Source organism: Rhinoraja longicauda, chromosome 18 (genome assembly GCF_053455715.1).
Source record: "Rhinoraja longicauda isolate Sanriku21f chromosome 18, sRhiLon1.1, whole genome shotgun sequence".
NCBI lineage: Eukaryota > Metazoa > Chordata > Chondrichthyes > Rajiformes > Arhynchobatidae > Rhinoraja > Rhinoraja longicauda.
Window position 1 is genome coordinate 6,944,170 of NC_135970.1, and position 22,005 is coordinate 6,966,174.

A 22,005-nucleotide genomic window follows, 5' to 3' on the forward strand; every position below is an offset into this window, starting at 1 on the left:
CCCCTGGATATTGCTTTCATTGATCTCACCAAGGCGTTCGACTTCTTCAGCAGAGATGGCCTATTCAAGGCTCTCCCAAAGATTGGCTGCCCACCAAAACTGCAGAGCATGATAGAATCCTTCCACATCAACACGAAGGGGACAGTGCACTTCAATGGCAATTTCTCGGAGCCCTTCGACATCCGCAGTGGCGTCAAACAAGGCTGCGTCCTCGCTCCCACACTCTTTGGGATTTTCTTCGCACTGCTCCTCAAACATGCCTTCAGCACCGCAACAGAGGGGATCTACCTGCGTACTAGATCAGATGGCAAGCTCTTCAACCTCACCCGCCTCCGAGCCAAGACAAAAGTACGTGAAGCTCTCATCAGAGACATGTTGTTCGCCGATGATGCAGCAGTTGTGTCCCACACCCAACAGGAACTACAGTCACTGATGGACCGCTTCTATCGGGCTTGCAAGGACTTCGGGCTGACCATCAGCCTGAAGAAGACGAACGTCCTGGGACAGGATACAGAGGCACCATCGACGACTACGAACTCGATGCCGTCCATCAGTTCACGTACCTCGGCTCCACCATCACCGACAACCTCTCCTTGGACAGAGATTGACAAGAGGATCGAGAAGGCAGCTACAACTCTCGCTCGCCTCACAACTCGAGTGTGGACCAATCCAAAGCTGACAGTGAAGACAAAGATAGCAGTCTACAACGCCTGTGTCAACAGCACGCTGCTGTACATTAGTGAGACATGGACTACATATGCCAGACTGGAGAGAAGACTCAACACCTTCCACCTTAGAAACATCCGCCGTATAGCCTTTTATCGATTGCTACTCGTTCTTGCAGTTGTAAGCAGTACAGCAAGGTAGCAAGGTTAGCAGGTCAACATTAATTTTCTTAGCGTCAATTAGTGTAAATTTATGTATGCGTGTAGGTGTACATGTTGGTCATTCACTGTCTCTCAGGTTGTGGCATGCTGTTACGTATTGTGTGCCAAGATGTGCCGTGTTTCCTTCCCCAAGGATTGTTCTTAGTTTTGATATATATTCTAGTTCTTTAAAATCTGGGGTTGCCAGACTGAGTTTTTCAAAGTATATTTTCCTTATTTTGTCAAATTTTATACATTTTAAGAGGAAGTGCACCTCTGTTTTAACCTCATCTGTCAAACAGTGACCGCATATTCTATTTTCTCTTGGTTGCCAAGATCACTTCTGTCTTCCTTTTTCAACTACCAAATGGTGCTCACTTAACCTGTACTTGGTGAGGGTCTGTCTCTGCTTTATATCTCTAACAGTTGAGAGATAGTCTGCCAATTTATAAGCTATTTTTAGGGCATGGTAGCATTCTAATCTGCTTTGGCTTTTGGTTACTTTATCCCAATGTTCCAAATAGATTTCTTTGCATTGTTTAATAATTTGGTTCATTCTAACTGGTGATTGGAAAGGAGTGTTGATCTGAGACTGGTCAAGGTTTAGCTGAATAGGGGTTGTTAGTCTCAGTACCAACTGACACAGGGAGCTCTTTTCTGAGTTCCCCTCTTGGGTTTGGAGGGCTTTGAACTGGAAGGTGTCTGGGGGACTAGATTTAAGGTGATTCCAAAAATTTAGTGCTCGTTTCTGGATATTTATTATCAGTGGGTATCTACCTAATTCCCTCCTACATGCGTTTGTTGGTGTTTTCCTTTGGATGCGGAGGATGTTCTGACAAAATTCCGCATGTAGGGCCTCTGTTGTGTGTTTTTCCCATTTAGTATAGCTATGGTGACCGAGTGGACCCCATACTTCACTACCAAAAAGCGCATTGGGCTGAATTACACTGTCAAATATTTTAAGCCAGATTTTAATTGGAATTTGGATGTTGTAGAATCTTCTTTTTATTGCATACAGAGCTCTTTGAGCTTTCTCTTTTAGTGCATTCACTGCCATGCTAAAGCTCCCTGATGCTGCAACAGTTAGACCAAGGTAAGTGTAGCTCATAGTGTGTTTGATAATGATACCATTGAGAGTGAATTGGTATTTGTCTTCCTGACATCTGGGTCTTTTTTGAAAAATCATGATGTTGGTTTTCTTTAGATTTGCTGCCAGGGCCCAATTTTGGCAGTACTCATCGAGTAGGTCTAACTGTTGCTGCAGACCCTGTTCTGTGGGAGACTACAAAACCAAGTCATCCGCATAAAACAGGGATTTTACCTCTCCGTCCAGAAGACAGAGGCCCGGCCATGTGCTCTGGTCAAACATTACTGCCAACTCGTTTATATTCACATTAAACAGTGTTGGGCTCAGATTGCAGCCTTGACGGATGCCTCTTCTCTGGGTGAAGAGATCAGTGCACTTGTCCCCAATTTTGACATCACATTTATTATTCAAATACATTGATTTGATATCTCTCCACATCATCGTCTATATCTTTCTTTCCCTTTCTCATGTCTTTCAGTCTGAAGGAGCTCGGCCCAAAACGTCACCCATTCCTTCTCTCCAGAGATGCTACCTGTCCCGCTGAATTACTCCAGTTTTTTGTGTCTATCTTCGGTTTAAACCAGCATCTACAATTCCATCCTACACTTCTCAACTTTCAGCAGGTCTGCTTAGCTCCAAGCTCCTTCAAAGACTCGTCCAAGTAGGGACCAAAGATTGTAATTCTGAGATGATGCGAGAGTTATGGTATAAATCGTGGAAACTTGGGAATTCAGAGAAGAGAATAGTGATGTTTTGAAACATACCCACGTTACAAAAGAGGGGCTGCTGGCAGTCCTAAACCACATACAATAACGGTGGATACATTCCCAGAGGCTGAGCAAAGTGCATTATTCCAGGGCATTGTTGACAGGTAGGGAAGAAATTGCTGGGGCGCTGACAGAGATATTGTCACCATTGTTTGCCAAAGGCGAGGTGCTGTGACTGTAGGGTGGCTAACGTTGTACCTTTATTTAAGCCAGGCAACTAACTACCGGCTGGTGAGCCTAAAATCAGCGGTGGGTAAATTACTGGTGGGAATTAAGAGAGACAAAATCTACCAGCATTTGGAAAGGCAATGACTGATTATGGATAGTCGGCATTGCTTGCTTGTCAGGAATACTACACAAAAAAATCATTTTCTATTCTTCTTGCCGAGAGTATCAGGCCGATATCCCTCAATTTTATCACCTCAAAACAATCTGTTTGCAATAATTTCCATCAATGTAATGTTGTTATATTACGCCTCCTTTTCCTCTCTGCACACAAGCAGCACCATCCTTACCTGTCATTCAGCCAGCCCTGTTCTCGTTACACGCTCCCCGCCTGACATTCATCCCATTTACCCACTCCGCTGCCTCCAACAATTCCCCTCTCCTCCTCTAATTGTCCGTTGCCTGGACATACAACAATTAAACGCTCTGGACTCTCACCAGGTTGACGAATCTCAGAGTCTTTCCAGCTGCGGGTGTCTGGAGTCCGAGCGCCAGCAGGGCGAGCAGGAGAGCTGGGTAATGGAGCGCTGCAGCCGCGGCCTCGGCGCCTGCCATCCAGCAGCCACACCCGGCAACTCAGCGCCGGCCGATCATTATCGCAAGGATGAGGTCGCAGAGGCACGATGACATTAAACCGCGGCCCAACGAGCAGAGCATCGGGATGGGACGGGAACCCGCCCCTAGCAACCTAGAGCCGCCCCTAGCAACCTAGACCTGCCCCAAGCAACCTAGACCCGCCCCTAGCACCCTAGACCCGCCCCTGGCAACCTAAACCCGCCCCCTAGCAACATGGATCCGCCCCTAGCAACCTAGACCCGCCCCTAGCAACCAAGACCCGCCCCTAGCAACATCGACCCGCCCCAAGCAACCTAGAGTATAAGAAAATAACTGCAGATGCTGGTACAAATCGAAGGTATTTATTCACAAAGTGCTGGAGTAACTCAGCAGGTCGGGTTTTTGTGCACAACCCGCAGGCATTGCCACTTTCATTTCACTGCACATCGAGTATGTGTATGTGACAAATAAATTTGACTTGACTTGATCTCGGGAGAGAAGAAATGGGTGACGTTTCGGGTCGAGAAGGGTTTGAAGAAGGGTCTCGACCCGAAACGTCACCCATTCCTTCTCTCCCGAGATGCTGCCCGACCTGCTGAGTTACTCCAGCACTTTGTGAATAAATACCTAGCAACATAGACCCGCCCCGAGCAACCTAGATCCGCCCCTAGCAACCTAGACCCGCCCCTAGTAACCTAGACCCGCCCCTAGTAACCTAGACCCGCCCCTGGCAAGCTAGACCCGCGCCTGGCAACCTAGACCCGCCTCTAGCAACCTAGACCCGCCCCCAGCAACCTAGACCCGCCCCAGCAACATGGATCCGCCCCATAGCAACCGAGACCCGCTCCAAGCAACCTAAACCCACCCCTGATGACTGACACCTGTCCATAGCAACGTAGACCCGCCCCTAGCAACCTTGAGCGGCCCCTAGCAACCTAGACCCGACCCTAGCAACCTAGTCCGGCCCCTAGCAACCTAGACCGGCCCCTAGCAACTTAGATCCGCCCCGAGCAACCTACACCCGCCCCTAGCAACTTAGACCCGCTCCTAGCAACCTAGACCCGCCCCTAGCAACCTAGACCCGCTCCTAACAAGCTAGACCTTCCCCTAGCTAGACCCTCCCCTAGCAAGCTAGACCCGCCTCTAACAACCTAAACCCCCCCCCCCCCGAGCACCCTTGACACGCCCCAAGCAGCCTAAACTCGCCCCTAGCAACATGGACCCACCTCGAGCAACTTAGACCCGCCCCAAGCATCCTAGACCCACCCCTGATGACTGACACCTGTCCATAGCAACCGAGACCCGCCCCGAGCAACCTAGACCCGCCCCAAGCAACCTAAACCCGCCCCTAGCAACCTAGACCCGCCCCAAGCATCCTAGACCCGCCCCTTGCATTCTAGACCCGCCCCTGATGTCTGACACCTGTCCATAGCAACCAGGCCAAGCCCCTGGCGACCGGGTGGGCTGCGAAACAAGACATGCGGAACCTACCCTTGCCTTGGCAACAGGTGGAGCGATGGAGCTCAGCCTCAGTTCTTATAGGTGTAGGAAGGAACTGCAGATGCTGCTTTACACCGAAGATAAACACGAAATGATGGAGTTTCTCAGCGGGTCAGGCAGCAGAAGGAATGGGTGACATTTCGAGTCGGACCCTTCATCAGACTGAGAGTCAGGGGAGAGGGAAACTAGATATATATAGAAAATTAAGGTGTGAGGAAATGTGGAATGGTTCATTGTTGGCTGAGTGGAAGGTGACAGGGAGGCATACAAACAGTAAAATTAATCAGGACAGTGAAACTAGTTGGAGAACTAAGGTGGGGGAGTTACAGAAAGAGGGGATATGCAAGGGATACTTGAAGTTCAAGATATCAATTCATACTGCTGGCCATACTAAGTTGCCCAAATGAAATATGAGATGTTGTTCCTCTGATTTGCGCTGGTCCTCCACGCACTGGAGGAGTCCCAGGACAGAAAGGTCAGTGTGGGAATGGGAGGGGGTGTTAAAGTGTTTAGCAATCTGCAGATCACGTAGGCCAAGGTGGACTGAGCAGAGGTGTTCAGCGAAATGATCGCTGAGCCTGCGCTTGGTGTTGCCGATTTTTTGGAGTCCACATCTGGAACAGCGGAAATAGTAGATGTAGGAGGAGGTGCAAGTGAACCTCTGCCTCACCTAAAAGGACTGTAGGGATCCTTGGATGGAATTGAGGAATGAGGTATAGGGACCGGTGTTGCATCTCCTTTGGTTGCAGGGAAAGTACCTGAAGAGGGGGTGGTTTCGGGATGAGTTAACCAGTGAGTTGCAGAGGGAACAGTCTCTGCAGAAAGCCAGAAGGGTAGGGATGGGAAGTTGCGGTTATTGGTGGGATCCCATTGGAGGTGGTGGAAATGTCGGAGGATTATATGTTGAATGCGACGGCTGGTGGGATCTAGGGGTACTCTGTTGCGACTGAGAGGAGAGGGAACAAGAGCAGAGTTGCGGAGTACCGAAGAAATCTGTATGAGTGCCTCATCTATGATGGAAGAGAGGAACTCCTGTTCCTTAAAAAATGAGGATATCTTGGATATCCTGCTAATGGAACACTTCATCTTGGGTGCAGATGTGGTGTAGACGGAGGAATTGGGAGTAGGGGAAGCAGGGTGAGAAGAAGTGTAGTCTAGATAGCTGTGGAAGTCAGTAGGTTTATTGGGTCAGTCGATAGTCTATCTCCTGTGATGGAGACGGTGAGATCAAGAAACAGAAGGGAGATGTCAGTCCAAGTTAATTTGTCCAAGCTAATTTGAGTGCAGGATGGAAATTGGTAGTGAAGTATGTAAGTCCATGAATTCTGCATGGGTGCAAGAAGTAGCCCCAATGCAGTCGGAGATAGAGTTCGGGGATATGGTCAGTGTAGGCCTGAAACAGGGATTATTTGATGTACCCTACAAAGAGGCAGGCACAGATGGGGCCATTCGAGTGCCCATAGCTACACCTTGGATTTTGAGGAAGTGGGAGGAGTCGAAGGAGAAGTTGTTGAGAGCAAGGACCAGCTCCGCTAGGCGGAGGAGAGTGTTGGTAGAGGGAAATTGGATGGTTCTGTGGTCGAGGAAGAAACGGAGAGATAAGGATGGAGGTGTAGAGTGATTGAACGATCCTGCCCGACCTATGTCCAAGACACCTCACACACTCTTCGTCTCTTCAATTACCTGTTTTCCAGGCCCCCACTCCATCTTCTTTACTACACCACAAATCTAATATATGCCCCCATGTCCAATCCCTCCCGACCTATGCCCAAGACACCTCATATGCCCTTCGTCTCTTCAATTACTTCCATTTTCCAGGCCCCCACTCCCTCATCTTTACTATGGACGTTCAGGGGGAAACCATGTTTACTAAAAGGACATCTCAAATGTCCTTGAATGGAGAGGCACATCTTGCAAGCAGTTGTGCAGAAACGGGGGAATTGAGAATAGGGGATAGTGTCTTTGCAAAATGTAGGGTAGGAGGAAGCGTAGTCCACATAACTGTGGGAGTCATTAGGTTTGTGTAGACATCAGTCGGTAGTATGTCCCTTCTGATGGAGTCAAAGAGATCAAGGAAAGAGAGAGAGGTGTTGGAGATGATCCCACTGAATTTGGGGGCAGGGTGGAAGTTTGTAGTGACTCCAGCACTTGTGTTTTGCCCCAAATTACAGCATCTGCAGTCCCTGGTATTTCATTTGGATCCATAATCCCTTCCATTCAATGAGGCCCTGGTTTGTGCATGCCTTTTAAATTCCAGTTGGTTCTGTTGGCTACGCTCCCTTCAAATGTCCTACACCCTAATGAGTTGAAAGGAAGGGTATGAAAGAACTTGGGCCTTCTATCCCGCTTTCACTTTCAACTCATTAGGATTTTGGTGATGAGTTTGGAGGGGATGATCGTGATTAATGCAGAATTGTAGTTGATTAACAACAACCTGACATATGTGTTCTTGTTATCCAGATGGTCCAAAGCAGAAAGAAGAGCCAGTGAGATAGCATCTGTAAATAACTTTTCGAATTATTTAATTACGGAGGATGAAAATACTACCGGACGGTCATCATCGAAGCAGATCAAAGTGCTCTTCTTGAGCATTGGTACAATAGATACCCTTTTGAAGCTGGTTGGAACCATAGACTGCAGAAGGGAGAGGTTGAAGATGTTTTTGAATACTCCAGTCTGTTGGTCCGCACAGGTCTTTAGCACTTGCCAGGTACACCGTATGGACAGGATGCCTTATATGGATTCATCTTCTTTAGGGATACTCTGACTTTTAGCCTCAGAGACTGAGATCACAATGTTATCAGGAGCTGTGAGGCTCTTGTAGTTTAGAGATATTTGTTTAATGTTTCATTCTCCGTTTCAAAACATGCATAAAAGGCATTGAGGTCATCCATAAACAATGCAACATTACCACTTATACTTCCTGGTTTCAACTTGTAGGTGATGGTAGATTGTGAGCCCTGCTACACTTATCGAACGTCCGTCTATAACATAACATAACATAACATGTTGTACTTAAATGCGCGTAGTATAAAAAATAAAGTGGATGAGCTTGAGGCTCAGTTAGTCATGGGCAAGTATGATGTTGTAGGGATCACTGAGACATGGCTACAAGAGGACCAGGGCTGGGAACTGAATATTCAGGGGTACACAACGTATAGAAAAGACAGACAGGTGGGCAGAGGGGGTGGGGTTGCTCTGATGGTAAGGAATGATATTCATTCCCTTGCAAGGGGTGACATAGAATCAGGAGATGTTGAATCAGTATGGATAGAAATGAGAAATTGTAAGGGTAAAAAGACCCTAATGGGAGTTATCTATAGGCCCCCAAACAGTAGCCTCGACTTAGGGTGCAAGTTAAATCAGGAGATAAAATTGGCGTGTCAAAAATGTAATGCTACGGTGGTTATGGGAGATTTCAACATGCAGGTAGACTGGGAAAATCAGGTTGGAAATGGACCCCAGGAAAGAGAGTTTGTAGAGTGCCTTCGAGATGGATTCTTAGAACAGCTTGTACTGGAGCCTACCAGGGAGAAGGCAATTCTGGATTTAGTGTTGTGTAATGATCCTGATCTGATAAGGGGACTAGAGGTAAAAGAGCCATTAGGAGGCAGTGATCACAACATGATAAGTTTTACTCTGCAAATGGAAAGGCAGAAGGGAAAATCGGAAGTGTCGGTATTACAGTATAGCAAAGGGGATTACAGAGGCATGAGGCGGGAGCTGGCCAAAATTGATTGGAAGGAGGCCCTAGCAGGGAAGACGGTAGAACAGCAATGGCAGGTATTCCTGGGAATAATGCAGAGGTTGCAGGATCAATTTATTCCAAAGAGGTGGAAAGACTCTAAGGGGAGTAAGAGACACCTGTGGCTGACAAGGGAAGTCAGGGACAGCATAAAAATTAAGGAGAGGAAGTATAACATAGCAAAGAAGAGTGGGAAGACAGAGGATTGGGACTCTTTTAAAGAGCAACAAAAGTTAACTAAAAAGGCAATACGAGGAGAAAAGATGAGGTACGAGGGTAAACTAGCCAATAATATAAAGGAGGATAGCAAAAGTTTTTTTAGGTACGTGAAGAGGAAAAAAATAGTCAAGGCAAATGTGGGTCCCTTGAAGACAGAAGCAGGGGAATTTATTATGGGGAACAAAGAAATGGCAGACGAGTTAAACCGTTACTTTGGATCTGTCTTCACTGAGGAAGATACACACAATCTCCCAAATGTTCTAGGGGCTGGAGAACCTAGGGTGATGGAGGAACTGAAGGAAATCCACATTAGGCAGGAAATGGTTTTGGGTAGACTGATGGGACTGAAGGCTGATAAATCCCCAGGGCCTGATGGTCTGCATCCCAGAGTACTTAAGGAGGTGGCTCTAGAAATAGTGGAAGCATTGGAGATCATTTTTCAATGTTCTATAGATTCAGGATCAGTTCCTGTGGATTGGAGGATAGCAAATGTTATCCCACTTTTTAAGAAAGGAGGGAGAGAGAAAACGGGTAATTATAGACCAGTTAGTCTGACATCAGTGGTGGGGAAAATGCTGGAGTCAATTATAAAAGACGAAATTGCTGAGCATTTGGATAGCAGTAACGGGATCGTTCCGAGTCAGCATGGATTTACGAAGGGGAAATCATGCTTGACAAATCTACTGGAATTTTTTGAGGATGTAACTAGGAAAATTGACAAGGGAGAGTCAGTGGATGTGGTGTACCTCGACTTTCAGAAAGCCTTCGACAAGGTCCCACATAGGAGATTAGTGGGCAAAATTAGGGCACATGGTATTGGGGGTAGGGTACTGACATGGATAGAAAATTGGTTAACAGACAGAAAGCAAAGAGTGGGGATAAATGGGTCCCTTTCGGAATGGCAGGTAGTGACCAGTGGGGTACCGCAAGGTTCGGTGCTGGGACCCCAGCTATTTACGATATACATTAATGACTTAGACGGAGGGATTAAAAGTACCATTAGCAAATTTGCAGATGATACTAAGTTGGGGGGTAGTGTGAATTGTGAGGAAGATGCAATAAGGCTGCAGGGTGACCTGGACAGGTTGTGTGAGTGGGCGGATACATGGCAGATGCAGTTTAATGTAGATAAGTGTGAGGTTATTCACTTTGGAAGTAAGAATAGAAAGGCAGATTATTATCTGAATGGTGTCAAGTTAGGAGGAGGGGGAGTTCAACGAGATCTGGGTGTCCTAGTGCATCAGTCAATGAAAGGAAGCATGCAGGTTCAGCAGGCAGTGAAGAAAGCCAATGGAATGTTGGCCTTCGTAACAAGAGGAGTTGAGTATAGGAGCAAAGAGGTCCTTCTACAGTTGTACCGGGCCCTGGTGAGACCGCACCTGGAGTACTGTGTGCAGTTTTGGTCTCCAAATTTGAGGAAGGATATTCTTGCTATGGAGGGCGTGCAGCGTAGGTTCACTAGATTAATTCCCGGAATGGCGGGACTGTCGTATGTTGAAAGGCTGGAGCGATTGGGCTTGTATACACTGGAATTTAGAAGGATGAGGGGGGATCTTATTGAAACATATAAGATAATTAGGGGATTGGACACATTAGAGGCAGATAACATGTTCCCAATGTTGGGGGAGTCCAGAACAAGGGGCCACAGTTTGAGAATAAGGGGTAGGCCATTTAGAACGGAGATGAGGAAGAACTTTTTCAGTCAGAGGGTGGTGAAGGTGTGGAATTCTCTGCCTCAGAAGGCAGTGGAGGCCAGTTCGTTGGATGCTTTCAAGAGAGAGCTGGATAGAGCTCTTAAGGATAGCGGAGTGAGGGGGTATGGGGAGAAGGCAGGAACGGGGTACTGATTGATAGTGATCAGCCATGATCGCATTGAATGGCGGTGCTGGCTCGAAGGGCTGAATGGCCTACTCCTGCACCTATTGTCTATTGTCTATTGTCTAACATAACATAACAACACTTTATTGTCACTCGGCACAACACCGAGCGAAATTTCAGCAGTCACACAAAATACAGCAAAAAGAAAAGAACACAGGACACCCGACCCCAACACAAACATCCATCACAGTGACTCCAAACACCCCCTCACTGTGATGGAGGCAACAAAACTTCCCCTCTCTTCCCCCCGCACCCACGGACAGGCAGCTCGACCCCTACCGAGGCAAACGACACGCACAGCCCCCGCAAGGGGATGGAAGGCCCCCCGGCCGAGCCGCCCCGGGCACCGAAACGTCCCGCGGCCACACCGGGCGATGTTAAGTCCAACGGCCGAGCCGCACCGGGCACTGAAACGTCCCGCGGCCGAACAGCGCTGACGATGTTAAGTCCAGCGGCCAAGCCGCGCCGGGCACTGAAACGTCCCGCGGCCACACCGGGCGATGTTAAGTCCAGCGGCCAAGCCGCACCGGGCATTGAAACGTCCCGCGGCCGAGCCGCACCGGGCACTGAAACGTCCCGCGGCCACACCGGGCGATGTTAAGTCCAGCGGCCGAGCCGCACCGGGCACTGAAACGTCCCGCGGCCGAGCTGCGCCGGCAATGTTAAGGCCCGCCGCCGAGCCGCACCGGGCACTGAAACGTCCCGCAGCCGAGCTGCGCCGGCAATGTTAAGGCCCGCAGCCGAGCCGCGCCCCGGGGAAGAGACCTAATAAAATAAAGGTTTCCCCCCGCCCCACCCCCCCACCCCACCCCACACCCCACCCCACACCCCCACCACACACCCCCACCACACATACACAGCCAAAAACAGAAACAAAAACCATCCCAACACCGACACAAACAAAAAAAAAGAAAAAAAGACAACAGACTGCCAGAGAGCCGCAGCCGTTAGGCGCAGCCAACTCCTACCTATGACCCCAGATTAGTCCAGAATTGCTGTATTCGACAGGTGAGGCGAGTGCGACTGCCTTTGACATCAAGGGGAAAGCACTTCAATTGTTGGAGTCATCATTCACAGAGGAAAATGGTGATTAGAGGTCTATCATTCCAGCCCCAGAACATCTCTGACAGATTTCCCCAGTATAGTGGCTTAGATCCAACCACCTGCTGAACCACTGCTTCACCGAAGACCTTTCTTCCATCACAAGGTCAGAAGTGGAGATATTCACTTATGATTGAGCAGTGTTTGATTCCATTCACATATCTTCAGAAATGGATGTGGTACAATCTGGACTATTTTCACATTTGGACTGATGTACTGCAATAACCATCTCCAGTAAGAGAGTTAAACCACTAGGGGGAATACTCTGAGCCATTATCATCACCATGTCCTCCATCGTCAACTACGTGAAGGTCACCAGTGAGCAGAAACTCAACTGCATCAGCCAGATAAATGCTGTAGCTGCAACAGAGGTCAGAGGATGGGTATCGTGTGGTAGATTTCTCAATTACTGACACCAAAAGCCTTTTGACTATCTACTAGATATATAGCCAGTAGTTTGTTGTAAAGCTCTCTACTCATCTGATTCAAAGCATCTCTTTGCAGAACAAAGCAACCAACCTATTAAGTTGGAGGCTCCTCCAACCTCATCTATTGCACCCGCTGCTCTAGATGTCAACTTATTTACATCGGCGAAACCAAGCGCAGGCTCGGCGACCGCTTCGCTGAACACCTGCGCTCGGTCCGCATTAACCAAACTGATCTCCCGGTGGCCGAGCACTTCAACTCCCCCTCCCATTCCCAGTCTGACCTTTCTGTCATGGGCCTCCTCCAGTGCCATAGTGAGGCCCACCGGAAATTGGAGGAACAGCAGTTTGCAGCCCAGTGGTATGAACATCGACTTCTCCAACTTTAGATAGTTCCTCTGTCCCTCCCGTCCCCTCCTCCTTCCCAGATCTCCCTCTATCTTCCTGTCTCCACCTATATCCTTCCTTTGTCCCGCCCCCCTGACATCAGTCTGAAGAAGAGTCTCGACCCGAAACGTCACCCATTCCGTCTCTCCCGAGATGCTGCCTGACCTGCTGAGTTACTCCAGCATTTTGTGAATAAATACCTTCGATTTGTACCAGCATCTGCAGTTATCTTCTTATACAACTTATTAAGTGCTCCATTCATCACTCTAAACTTGTATTCCCACCACCACCAGTGCAAAATAACTGCAATGTGTCTTTTTTGGTGGTGGAGTTCACGGGTTTGGGAGCTGCTATTAGAGTGGTGTAAGTTTGCAGTGCTTTTTCTAAATAATACTTTGTAGCCAGTGGCCTAGGCTACTGTTTCAGAACTTCCCAAACCCAGAACCCCGTGCACCAAATGTCACAAGGGTACATGGAAACCACCACCTGGAATTCCCCACCAAGTCATATCCTGACCTGGGAATATATGGTAGGAGCATCCTACCCAACATGGTCATATTTCCCTTGGGCAGCTTACAACCCAGCGGTATGAATTTTGATTTCTCTAACTTCAAGAAAACCTTGCATCCCCTCTCTCTCCGTCCCTCCCCCACCCGTTGTACTAGTTTCACTTTCATCGTGTTGTTTCATTGTCTGTAACTCGTTTTCACCTAGCCCACAGCTAACAATGGCCTGTTTCCTTTATCATTGTTACTTTTTGCATACCTTTCATTCATTTGTTTTCTATCTCTCTCTATCACTGTCTATATCTCTCGTTTCCCTCCCCCCTGACTCTCGGTCTGATTAAATTAAACTAAACTTTCCTACAATCCACGAACTAAATCTGATGAGATACTGCAACTAACCATCCCTGTTGCCTCCTAAAACAAAATTGAACTGGGTTAATCAGAAGTGACCTTCCCTTGACAAATCCACACTGTCTGTGTTTGATAACCTGGGGGTATTTTGATGATGATGTTATACTATCCTTTCAAATAGTTTCCAATACTTAGGTTGACTGGCCTGCAGTAATTTGAACTACAGGAAGGACCACATTGTAATATCAATCATTTCTGAGAACCAAGTCAGTGGATATTTTTAAGGCAGAGATAGACAAATTCTTGATTAGAATGGGTGTCAGGGGTTATTGAGAGAAGGCAGGAAAATGGGATTAGGAGGCAGAGAACAGCCATGATTGAATGGCGGAGTAGACTCAATGGGCCGAATGGCCTAATTCTACTCCTATAACATGTGAGCTTGTGAACCACTGGCATGAATGCAAGAGTCTTGAATCATCCTAAGATATTCTCTGCTGTGACTCCACATGACCCACCAGGTGGAATTGCACACACACTGGGCATCAATTCCTTGTAGTTTCCCTGTGAATGCACTGAGAAATTTGGGCACTGATTATGTATCAGGTTAGAGCAACCATGTTGGTTGAAGGAACAACCCAACCTAATCCTGCCTTTCAGCACTTGGATTGTACCTACATCGCACAAGAAAATAGCAGAAATACATTATCTGGTCCCTTGAGCCTGTGCCCTCGTACAATATAGTCATGGCTGAGCTGTGCGAAGCCACAAATCCTCTTCTGTTCCAGTTCCCCACATCCTTCAATTTCCATAGTTCGAATCATGTTTAAATGAGAAATTTTGTCTCTACCCTCTCGGCAATGAATTTCAGACTCTTCAGATGAAAACCTTTGTCCTCAACTCCTCCCTAATATTTCTAGAAATCACTTCAAATCTATGCCCCTGGTTTATATCAGCATCTCTTAGACAAGGCAGAAGTGTCAACTACACTATAGAGGAAGTAGCTTGGGTGAGGAAACCATGATTTATTGGGGTGAGAAAAAGCATCAGGGTTAAGAAGGGTCCCGACCCGAAACGTCACCTATTCCTTCTCTCCAGAGATACTGTCTGACCCGCTGAGTTACTGCAGCTTTTTGTGTCTGTCTATAGTTCTGGGGAGTATTGTATCTTCATTGGAAGATTAATCGCTGCTCACCACCACCTTCTCATGCACGAATAGGAATGGGCAATGGGCTGGTCAAAAATGCCTAAAAATTGAAATAAAAGATTATCGTTATTGACATGCTGGAGCTGACAACACAGTCACAGGCTGAAAGGGTTCAACAGTGCAGGATCTATATGGATGGGCTGAGAGTGATTCCTGGTCATCCTGGGTGAAAGGGTTAAAATAATTGGATACCAGCAGAGTTATTCCCTGGTCACCCTGAATGAAAAGGTTAAAAATGCTCTGTGACCAGCAGAGGGGCAGAGAGTGAAATCACTGGTCACCTCTTAGATGAAAGGGTTAACTACTGGGACCAGCAGAGAGAGAGGCTGGGAGCAATTTACTGGCGACCCTGGGTGAAAGGGTTAAACACTGCCGGACCAGCTGAGAGTGACTCATGGGTCACCTGAGCTTGAACGGGTTTGCGAGGCCGTGCGAGGAACAAGGAGCGGTGAGTCCGAGATTGTGCGAGCGAGTGGGTAGGAGAAGGAAGGGAGAGTGAGAGTGAGAGAGTTGTCGCTCAGCAACCTAGTGTAGATCGGTGATAAGGGCAGCGGGGCGCCGACTACCCACGGGGGTTTGTGCGACGTATTTGACGCCTTCTGGTCGCTCCGCGGCGGAACACAGAACATGCCTTTGAAGTTTAGTTACTGTTTGCAGCGGAGAGTGAGGTTGTTGTGAGAGGGGAGGGGGGGGGGAAGGTTGTGGGAGAGGGGGCAGTTAGGGAGAGAGGTTGTTGTGTGAGAGGGAGTGAGTTGGGGAGGGAGGTTGTTGTGAGGGGGAAGGTTGTTGTGAGAGGGGGTAGGTTGGTGTGAGAGAGGGGGAGGTTGTGGGAGAGGGGGGGAGGGAGGTTGTTGTGAGAGGGGGAAGGTTGTTGTGAGAGGGGGGAGGTTGGTGTGAGAGGGGGAGGTTGGTGTGAGAGGGGGAAGGTTGGTGTGAGAGGGGGGAGGTTGTGGGAGAGGGGGAGGTTGGAGTGAGAGGGGAGGTTGTTGTGAGAGGGGGGAGGTTGGTATGAGAGGGGGGAGGGTGTTGTGAGAGGGGGGGTTGGTGTGAGAAGGGGAAGGTTGGTGTGAGAGAGGGGGAGGTTGGTGTGAGAGGGGGGAGAGGTTGGTGTGAGAGGGGAAGGTTGTTGTGAGAGGGGGAGGTTGGTATGAGAGGGGGGAGGGTGTTGTGAGAGGGGGGGGTTGGTGTGAGAAGGGGAAGGTTGGTGTGAGAGAGGGGGAGGTTGGTGTGAGAGGGGGAAGGTTGTTGTGAGGGAGAAGTTGGTGTGAGGGAGGGGGGAGGTTGTTGTAAGTTGGAGAGGGAGGTTGTTGTGCGAGGGGGAGAGTGAGTTAGGGGGGGAGGTTGGTGTGAGAAGGGGAGGTTGTTGTGAGAGAGGGGGAGGTTGGTGTGTGAGGGGGTGAGTTAGGGAGGGAGGTTGTTGTGAGAGGGGGTGAGGTTATTGGGAGAGGACGGGGTCAGAGACGGAGGGGATTTGTGCTCTGGGACTGAGGTGGAGTAGTGGCGGTAGTGGGAAAGGACAACTAGAGGTTGTGAGGGAGGGTTGAGGAAGCAATGTTGCGGGCAGGAATTGGGAATGGCGGACCTGCGAGTGGAGGTTTGGGATTCCGCGCTTTGGAACAATTGTGGGAAGGAGTGGGGACGGTGTTAGTGAGGAAGATCGATCGAGGGATTTGGGACAATGAAGGGGAACGAATGCCGTGGGTGGAATGATTTGGAGAATTATTGACTTTTTGTTGTTGTGATTGTTCTCTAGCTTGGCCACAGTTTTACTCATTTATCTCAAGAGTTCAAGTGTTCAATTGTCAAATGCAGCGGGACTGGAATTATGAAATTATGGTTACAGCGTTTACGGGTGCATTTGATGCAGCAACACACCAAATAAATATACAATATGTCAGATATTCTAGGTAAACCAGACTCTTAGTGAAAGCCAAAGTACATAGAGTAATGTTACTCAGTAACTTAATTACATTCCTTCCTTTAAGTCACAATTGAATATGGCATTAAGTCAGTCCTGGATCAGATCCTTTGATAACATTATTTCTCACAGTATGTACGGTCTTGTTTAATTTACTTTCCAATCGCTGACAGTACTTCAGATCCAGTTATTTCATTGTGCGGTTGGGATCTCCATTTTGATCCCAGCCATGTATTAAAATAGCTGGATCTTCCCAGTATGTTGTAAAGTTATACTTCATTTACTGCAGGATACCTGGCAAGGCAGCACACCTAACGTCCTGGTGGTGTCCTGAGTTCTCTCCTGCACAATAGCCAAAGTGATCAACTCTCATCTCCCAACAACCTTCCCCTCCCCTGGTTTGTGCCATAACAACACCCGGCACACCGCTGACATCTTTAACCTTGTCCGCTACGTTGTATCTGCTGGCTAGCTTGGTGTCTGCCGGACCTTTCTGTCTATTACCGACTAACCCCACCCCACAAGACCTGTGCCCAATGACTGATGGTCAGACTGGCAACTTCCTGAAATCAAGGAGACGAGACAAAACACAAGGGAAAGTTGGGAGTGAGCAGGCAAAGTGACCGAGAACGAAAAAGAGGGCGGGTGAGGAGTAAGGCTGAAGAGAGGCAGAATGCATGTGCACAAGGGAAAGGAGGAAGACAAGCAGAGGGGAAAGGGATGTACACAAACTGGAACAGAGGGTGAGAGGGTATGTTTGCGTATGAAGCAGGGCCGTTTTTACAGCATTATGGGCCCCCGGGCAAAGCAGTGTACTGGGGCCCCTACCGTCACTCTCCCCCACCCCCCTTTCCCTACCAGCCCCCCCCCCCCCCCCTGTCGTGCCGGCGAAAAGCACTTACCGAAAAGCACTTAGCGATGGACTTAGGGTGCTACATTGTTGCGAAAAGCACTTACAGATCGCTGTGAGAATCACTTGGTGACCGAAAATGTTGCGAAAAAAGCACTTATTGAACCTACATTTTTAAAGTAATATTTATTTATTGCAAGTCACTTAACATACACAGATCAGCATGGGGCCCCTATGCTCCTGGGCCCCCGGGCAAGTGTCCATCAGGCCCATGCGTTAAGACGGCCCTGGTATGAAGACCTGGCGGGCAGAAGGGGTGCACACATACAAAGGAAAGCAGGAAATGCACATCCAGGTGTAAGGGGGGGGTGGGGTGGTGCATGTTGGAAGGAAGGAGAGTAGATGGCAAATGTGACGGGGAAGAAGCACTCGAGAAGACGAGCCCAGGCAGGGAAGGAGGAAAGGAAATGCAGGCGAACATGGGAGAGGAGTGAGGCGGAAAGGACATGCATGCTCACTCGGAAGGAAGGGAGTGGGTGCACACAACGTGGGGGAGGGCAGAGGAGAGCAAGTGCACATGATTGTGTGGAGGAGGGAGGGGGAGTGAGAGCATGAGATGGGGAAGGAGGGAGAGCGGGTGTATATAAAGAAGTAGAGGCAGCAGATGCAGGAGGGGAAGGGGGTCTGGGTTGGTGGCTGTGGAATTTAAATGCTGTTAACATTCTGGAATTTGGAAACAGCGATAACTGGTCCAGCAATGGCCACGAAAACTGCTCACCTGTAAAAAAAAAAAACTGTTTTAGTTCATAAATGTCATGCAGGTAGTTAAATCTAGAGACATGAAAGATTGTCAGAATCTTGAGCAAAAAAACTGCTGCGGGAACTCAGCGGATCAGGGAGCACCTTTGGAAAGAAATGATAGACACCATTTTGGGTCAGGATCCTTCATCTTGATTTTGACCCGAAATGTCATCTGTTCATTTCCCTCCTCGGATGCTGCCTGACCTATTGAATACCTCCAGCAATTTGTTTTTTGTAGGAGATGAAATCGGCCATTTGTTGCAAGATACCTGGCAAGGCAGCACACCTAACATCCTGGTGGCATCCTGAGTCATCATCTCCCTCACAGTAACCGAAGTGATCAACTCTCATCTCCCAACCACCATCAGCCTGTTTTGTCTTATATGTGATCCCTGCATGCTAGATGAGCAGGTGTGTGTTTGTAAAGGGATGGAGATCGTGTCTGCATGAGGTTGAATTTAGTTTTTTTGGCACGTATACTGAGGTACAGTGAAAAGAGAGTTACTGCTGTGAGAAAATGAGGGAGTAGATGAAGGGCGAGTTTGGCCAAAGGGAAGGAAAGTGGGAGGACACAGAGGGAGCACAGTAGTGGACTCCAAGAACACGGAGGGACTAAGATAGAGATGGATTGGTGAAGAGAAGGATGCATTGGTGAAGGATGCATTGGTGAAGAGAAGGATGCATTGGTGAAGAGAAGGATGCATTGGTGAAGAGAAGGATGCATTGGTGAAGAGAAGGATGCATTGGTGAAGAGAGGGATGCATTGGTGAAGAGAATGATGCATTGGTGAAGAGAGGGATGCATTGGTGAAGAGGGATGCATTGGTGAAGAGAAGGATGCATTGGTGAAGAGAAGGATGCATTGGTGAAGAGAAGGATGCATTACTGAAGAGAGGGATGTATTGGTGATGGTCAGAGGTGTGAAGAGGGGGAAGGATGTGCACTGGTGGGGTGTGGGCAGTCCAGGATGGGAATGTGCAAACAATGAGCTTGAAAGGGAACGGGAGAGAGAGGGGTGTGTTCACACTAGAAAATGGGTAGAAGAGAGAAAGGGAGAGAATGGTAGAAAGAAGAAAGGGACTGAGCACACAAGAAACAGGGAGGGAGCATGCAGGTGAGATGAAAGGAACATATCGTAGGGGAAGGAAAGAAGAAAAGGAGTGCATGTGAAGGGGATGAATGAAGCGGATACGACTGCAATGGAGGGGAGGGGTGTACGTGCAAAGCGATGGAGGGAGATGCTGCTGCACATTTGAATGATAGGAAGGGGAGAAGCAGAAATTTGGTAGTGTACACTCGAGGGGAATGATGCAGACGAACGTATGCTGTGTGAGAGAGAGAAGGGATTGTACGTGCAGAAGAAAAGCTGAGAGTGTGCTCAAGAGAGGGGGAGAAGGGACAGAGGAAATGCATGCAAGAGACGCTTTGTGTCTGTCTACACATACAATTTGGAGGGAGACAGACAGAATACCTACAAATGTTCCGGGGAAAAGGAGATATGTGCTTGTGAAGGGAAGTCAAGTCAAGTCAAGTCAATTTTATTTGTATAGCACATTTAAAAACAACCCACGTTGACCAAAGTGCTGTACATCTGATTAGGTACTAAGGAAAAAAATGAAACATACAGTAGCACGCAAACAGTTCACAGCACCTCCTCAATGAGCCTCAAACGCTAGGGAGTAGAAATAGGTTTTGAGCCTGGACTTAAAGGAGTCGATGGAGGGGGCAGTTCTGATGGGGAGAGGGATGCTGTTCCACAGTCTAGGAGCTGCAACCGCAAAAGCGCGGTCACCCCTGAGCTTAAGCCTAGACCGCGGGATAGTGAGTAGCCCCAAGTCGGCCGACCTGTGGGACCTGGAGTTAGAGAGGGGGGAGTGAGAGAGGGATTGGGAAAGGAGGGCAAGTCAATGTTAACATGCAGCGGGGGTGAGGAGAAGAGTGAAGGGGGGGGGGGGGGGGGGAGGAAAGGAAAGAGTGTGGTTGTGAATGGCAGGGAAAGAGGGGAGTTAATGTGCTTGTGCAAGGGAGGGAAGTGCTTGCTTGTCTGCAAGAAGGGAACGGAGTGGGCACTGACAAGAGGAATGAAGGAGAGAAATGGTGATGGGAGAAGTAAAGGGAGAGAGGGCGTGCTTGCAAGCACCGGGTGGAGGAGGAGGAGGAGTGCGTTTTCAATCTGATTGCTGCACTCGACTGCTTCCCCTGGACGTGATTGAGGGTGGAGTTCCCCTGCCGTACAAGGCCAGCCTGAGAACAAGTAGTCTTTTATGCTGCGGCTTGGTGGAGTGTGCAACAGATGGCCGCTGTCTCTTTGCATGCGGTGCCTTTGCACAGAGGACCCATTCACCACTCGTAGCCACTGCTGTGTGTGTGTGGGCACCAGCCAGCAGCTGCTCGGCAAAACAACGCTGAGAGCAGATTTGCTGAATTGTTGTGGGGTGGGAAGGGAGGAATGCGAAGAACTATGCCCGGCATTGATTGTAGGAGCTCTGGAGATCCGATGAGCATTCTTCAATAGATGGACAAGAAGAGCATCCTTTGAGGAGTGTAAACACTATAGGTAGTAACTGATTTTCACTACTCTTGTGGGGTGTGAGGTTGGGGGAGGAGTATTGAAGGCTGTTGTCTGAGGCTACATTTTATTTGCTGTCTTCGTTATCTCCAGTATTTTTGTCCTCTGCTGATCCTGTGTCCGTCTGGGTCCTGCAGCAGAGCCTCTGCTGATCCTGTGTCAGTCTGGGTCCTGCAGCAGAGCCTCTGCTGATCCTGTGTCAGTCTGGGTCCTGCAGCAGAGCCTCTGCTGATCCTGTGTCAGTCTGGGTCCTGCAGCAGAGCCTCTGCCCACCCCTGCCTTGCTCGCTCAATGCAAGACCCAACTGCTTGCTGCTGCTTTTTGTGACCGCTATCACTGCCCCCTCTTTCCCCCATCGCTGTCCCATCACCTTGACGGTTCATCTATTTCACTCGCACTAATTAGACTGCTTGTAAAGACAAGTAGAGGGTCGAGTCGGGTCAATTGAGTAGAAAAGTAGCTAAATGGCACTTAATCCTGAACTGAAGTAATGCATGTTGTTACAAGATGTTACAAGGTTTGAGAGAATGCAATAAGTGCAAGGACCGGTGTGAGTTTAACTGTATGCAGTTCATAAACTCGGGTAAATAAAGTGGTTATAAACAGGTATATCGGGTGCTTTTTTTAAATTGATGTGTATAAAATTTGGTCTGAGCTAGGCCTTTTCTACTTATTCCTATCAACCTTAACAGAAAGGTTAGTGTCATAGTATTGAAATAATTAGTAGAAATATTCATTCAGAGGATGATGAGAGTCTGGAACTCGCTACCTGGAAGGTGGGGAGAGGCAGAACCTCCATCACATTTGCACAGCACTTGGGTTCCTATTTGAAGAGGCGTGAAATGCTGATTACAGACCTGATGCTGGGAGGAGTGATGAAGTTGGGTAATCCTTTTTTGACCAGCACAGGCGCAATAGGGCTAATGGTATCTCGTGCCGTGAATTCACCCTAATCCAATGATTGCCACAACCGGTAGACAATAGGTGCAGGAGGAGGCCATTTGGCCCTTCGAGTCAGCACCGCCATTCAATGTGATCATGGCTGATCATTC

At 48.5% G+C, this 22,005-nt stretch overlaps 1 protein-coding gene and 1 pseudogene across 2 annotated transcripts in view; one reads left to right on the plus strand and one right to left on the minus strand.

The window, feature by feature from the left end:
* The window catches only part of LOC144602216 (prostatic acid phosphatase-like), a 67,932-nt gene extending 64,293 nt beyond the window's left edge, over positions 1 to 3,639 (minus strand). The window contains exon 1 of the mRNA XM_078415032.1: positions 3,384 to 3,639. Within this exon, the coding sequence (XP_078271158.1) occupies positions 3,384 to 3,500 (117 nt within the window). The 5' untranslated portion in view covers positions 3,501 to 3,639. The remainder of the gene's footprint in view (positions 1 to 3,383) is intronic.
* Positions 3,640 to 15,120: 11,481 nt separating this feature from the next.
* The window catches only part of LOC144602462 (protein kinase C and casein kinase II substrate protein 3-like), a 49,841-nt pseudogene continuing 42,956 nt past the window's right edge, over positions 15,121 to 22,005 (plus strand). Inside the window, exon 1 of the transcript XR_013548445.1 lies at positions 15,121 to 15,264. The product of XR_013548445.1 is annotated as a protein kinase C and casein kinase II substrate protein 3-like (transcript). The remainder of the gene's footprint in view (positions 15,265 to 22,005) is intronic.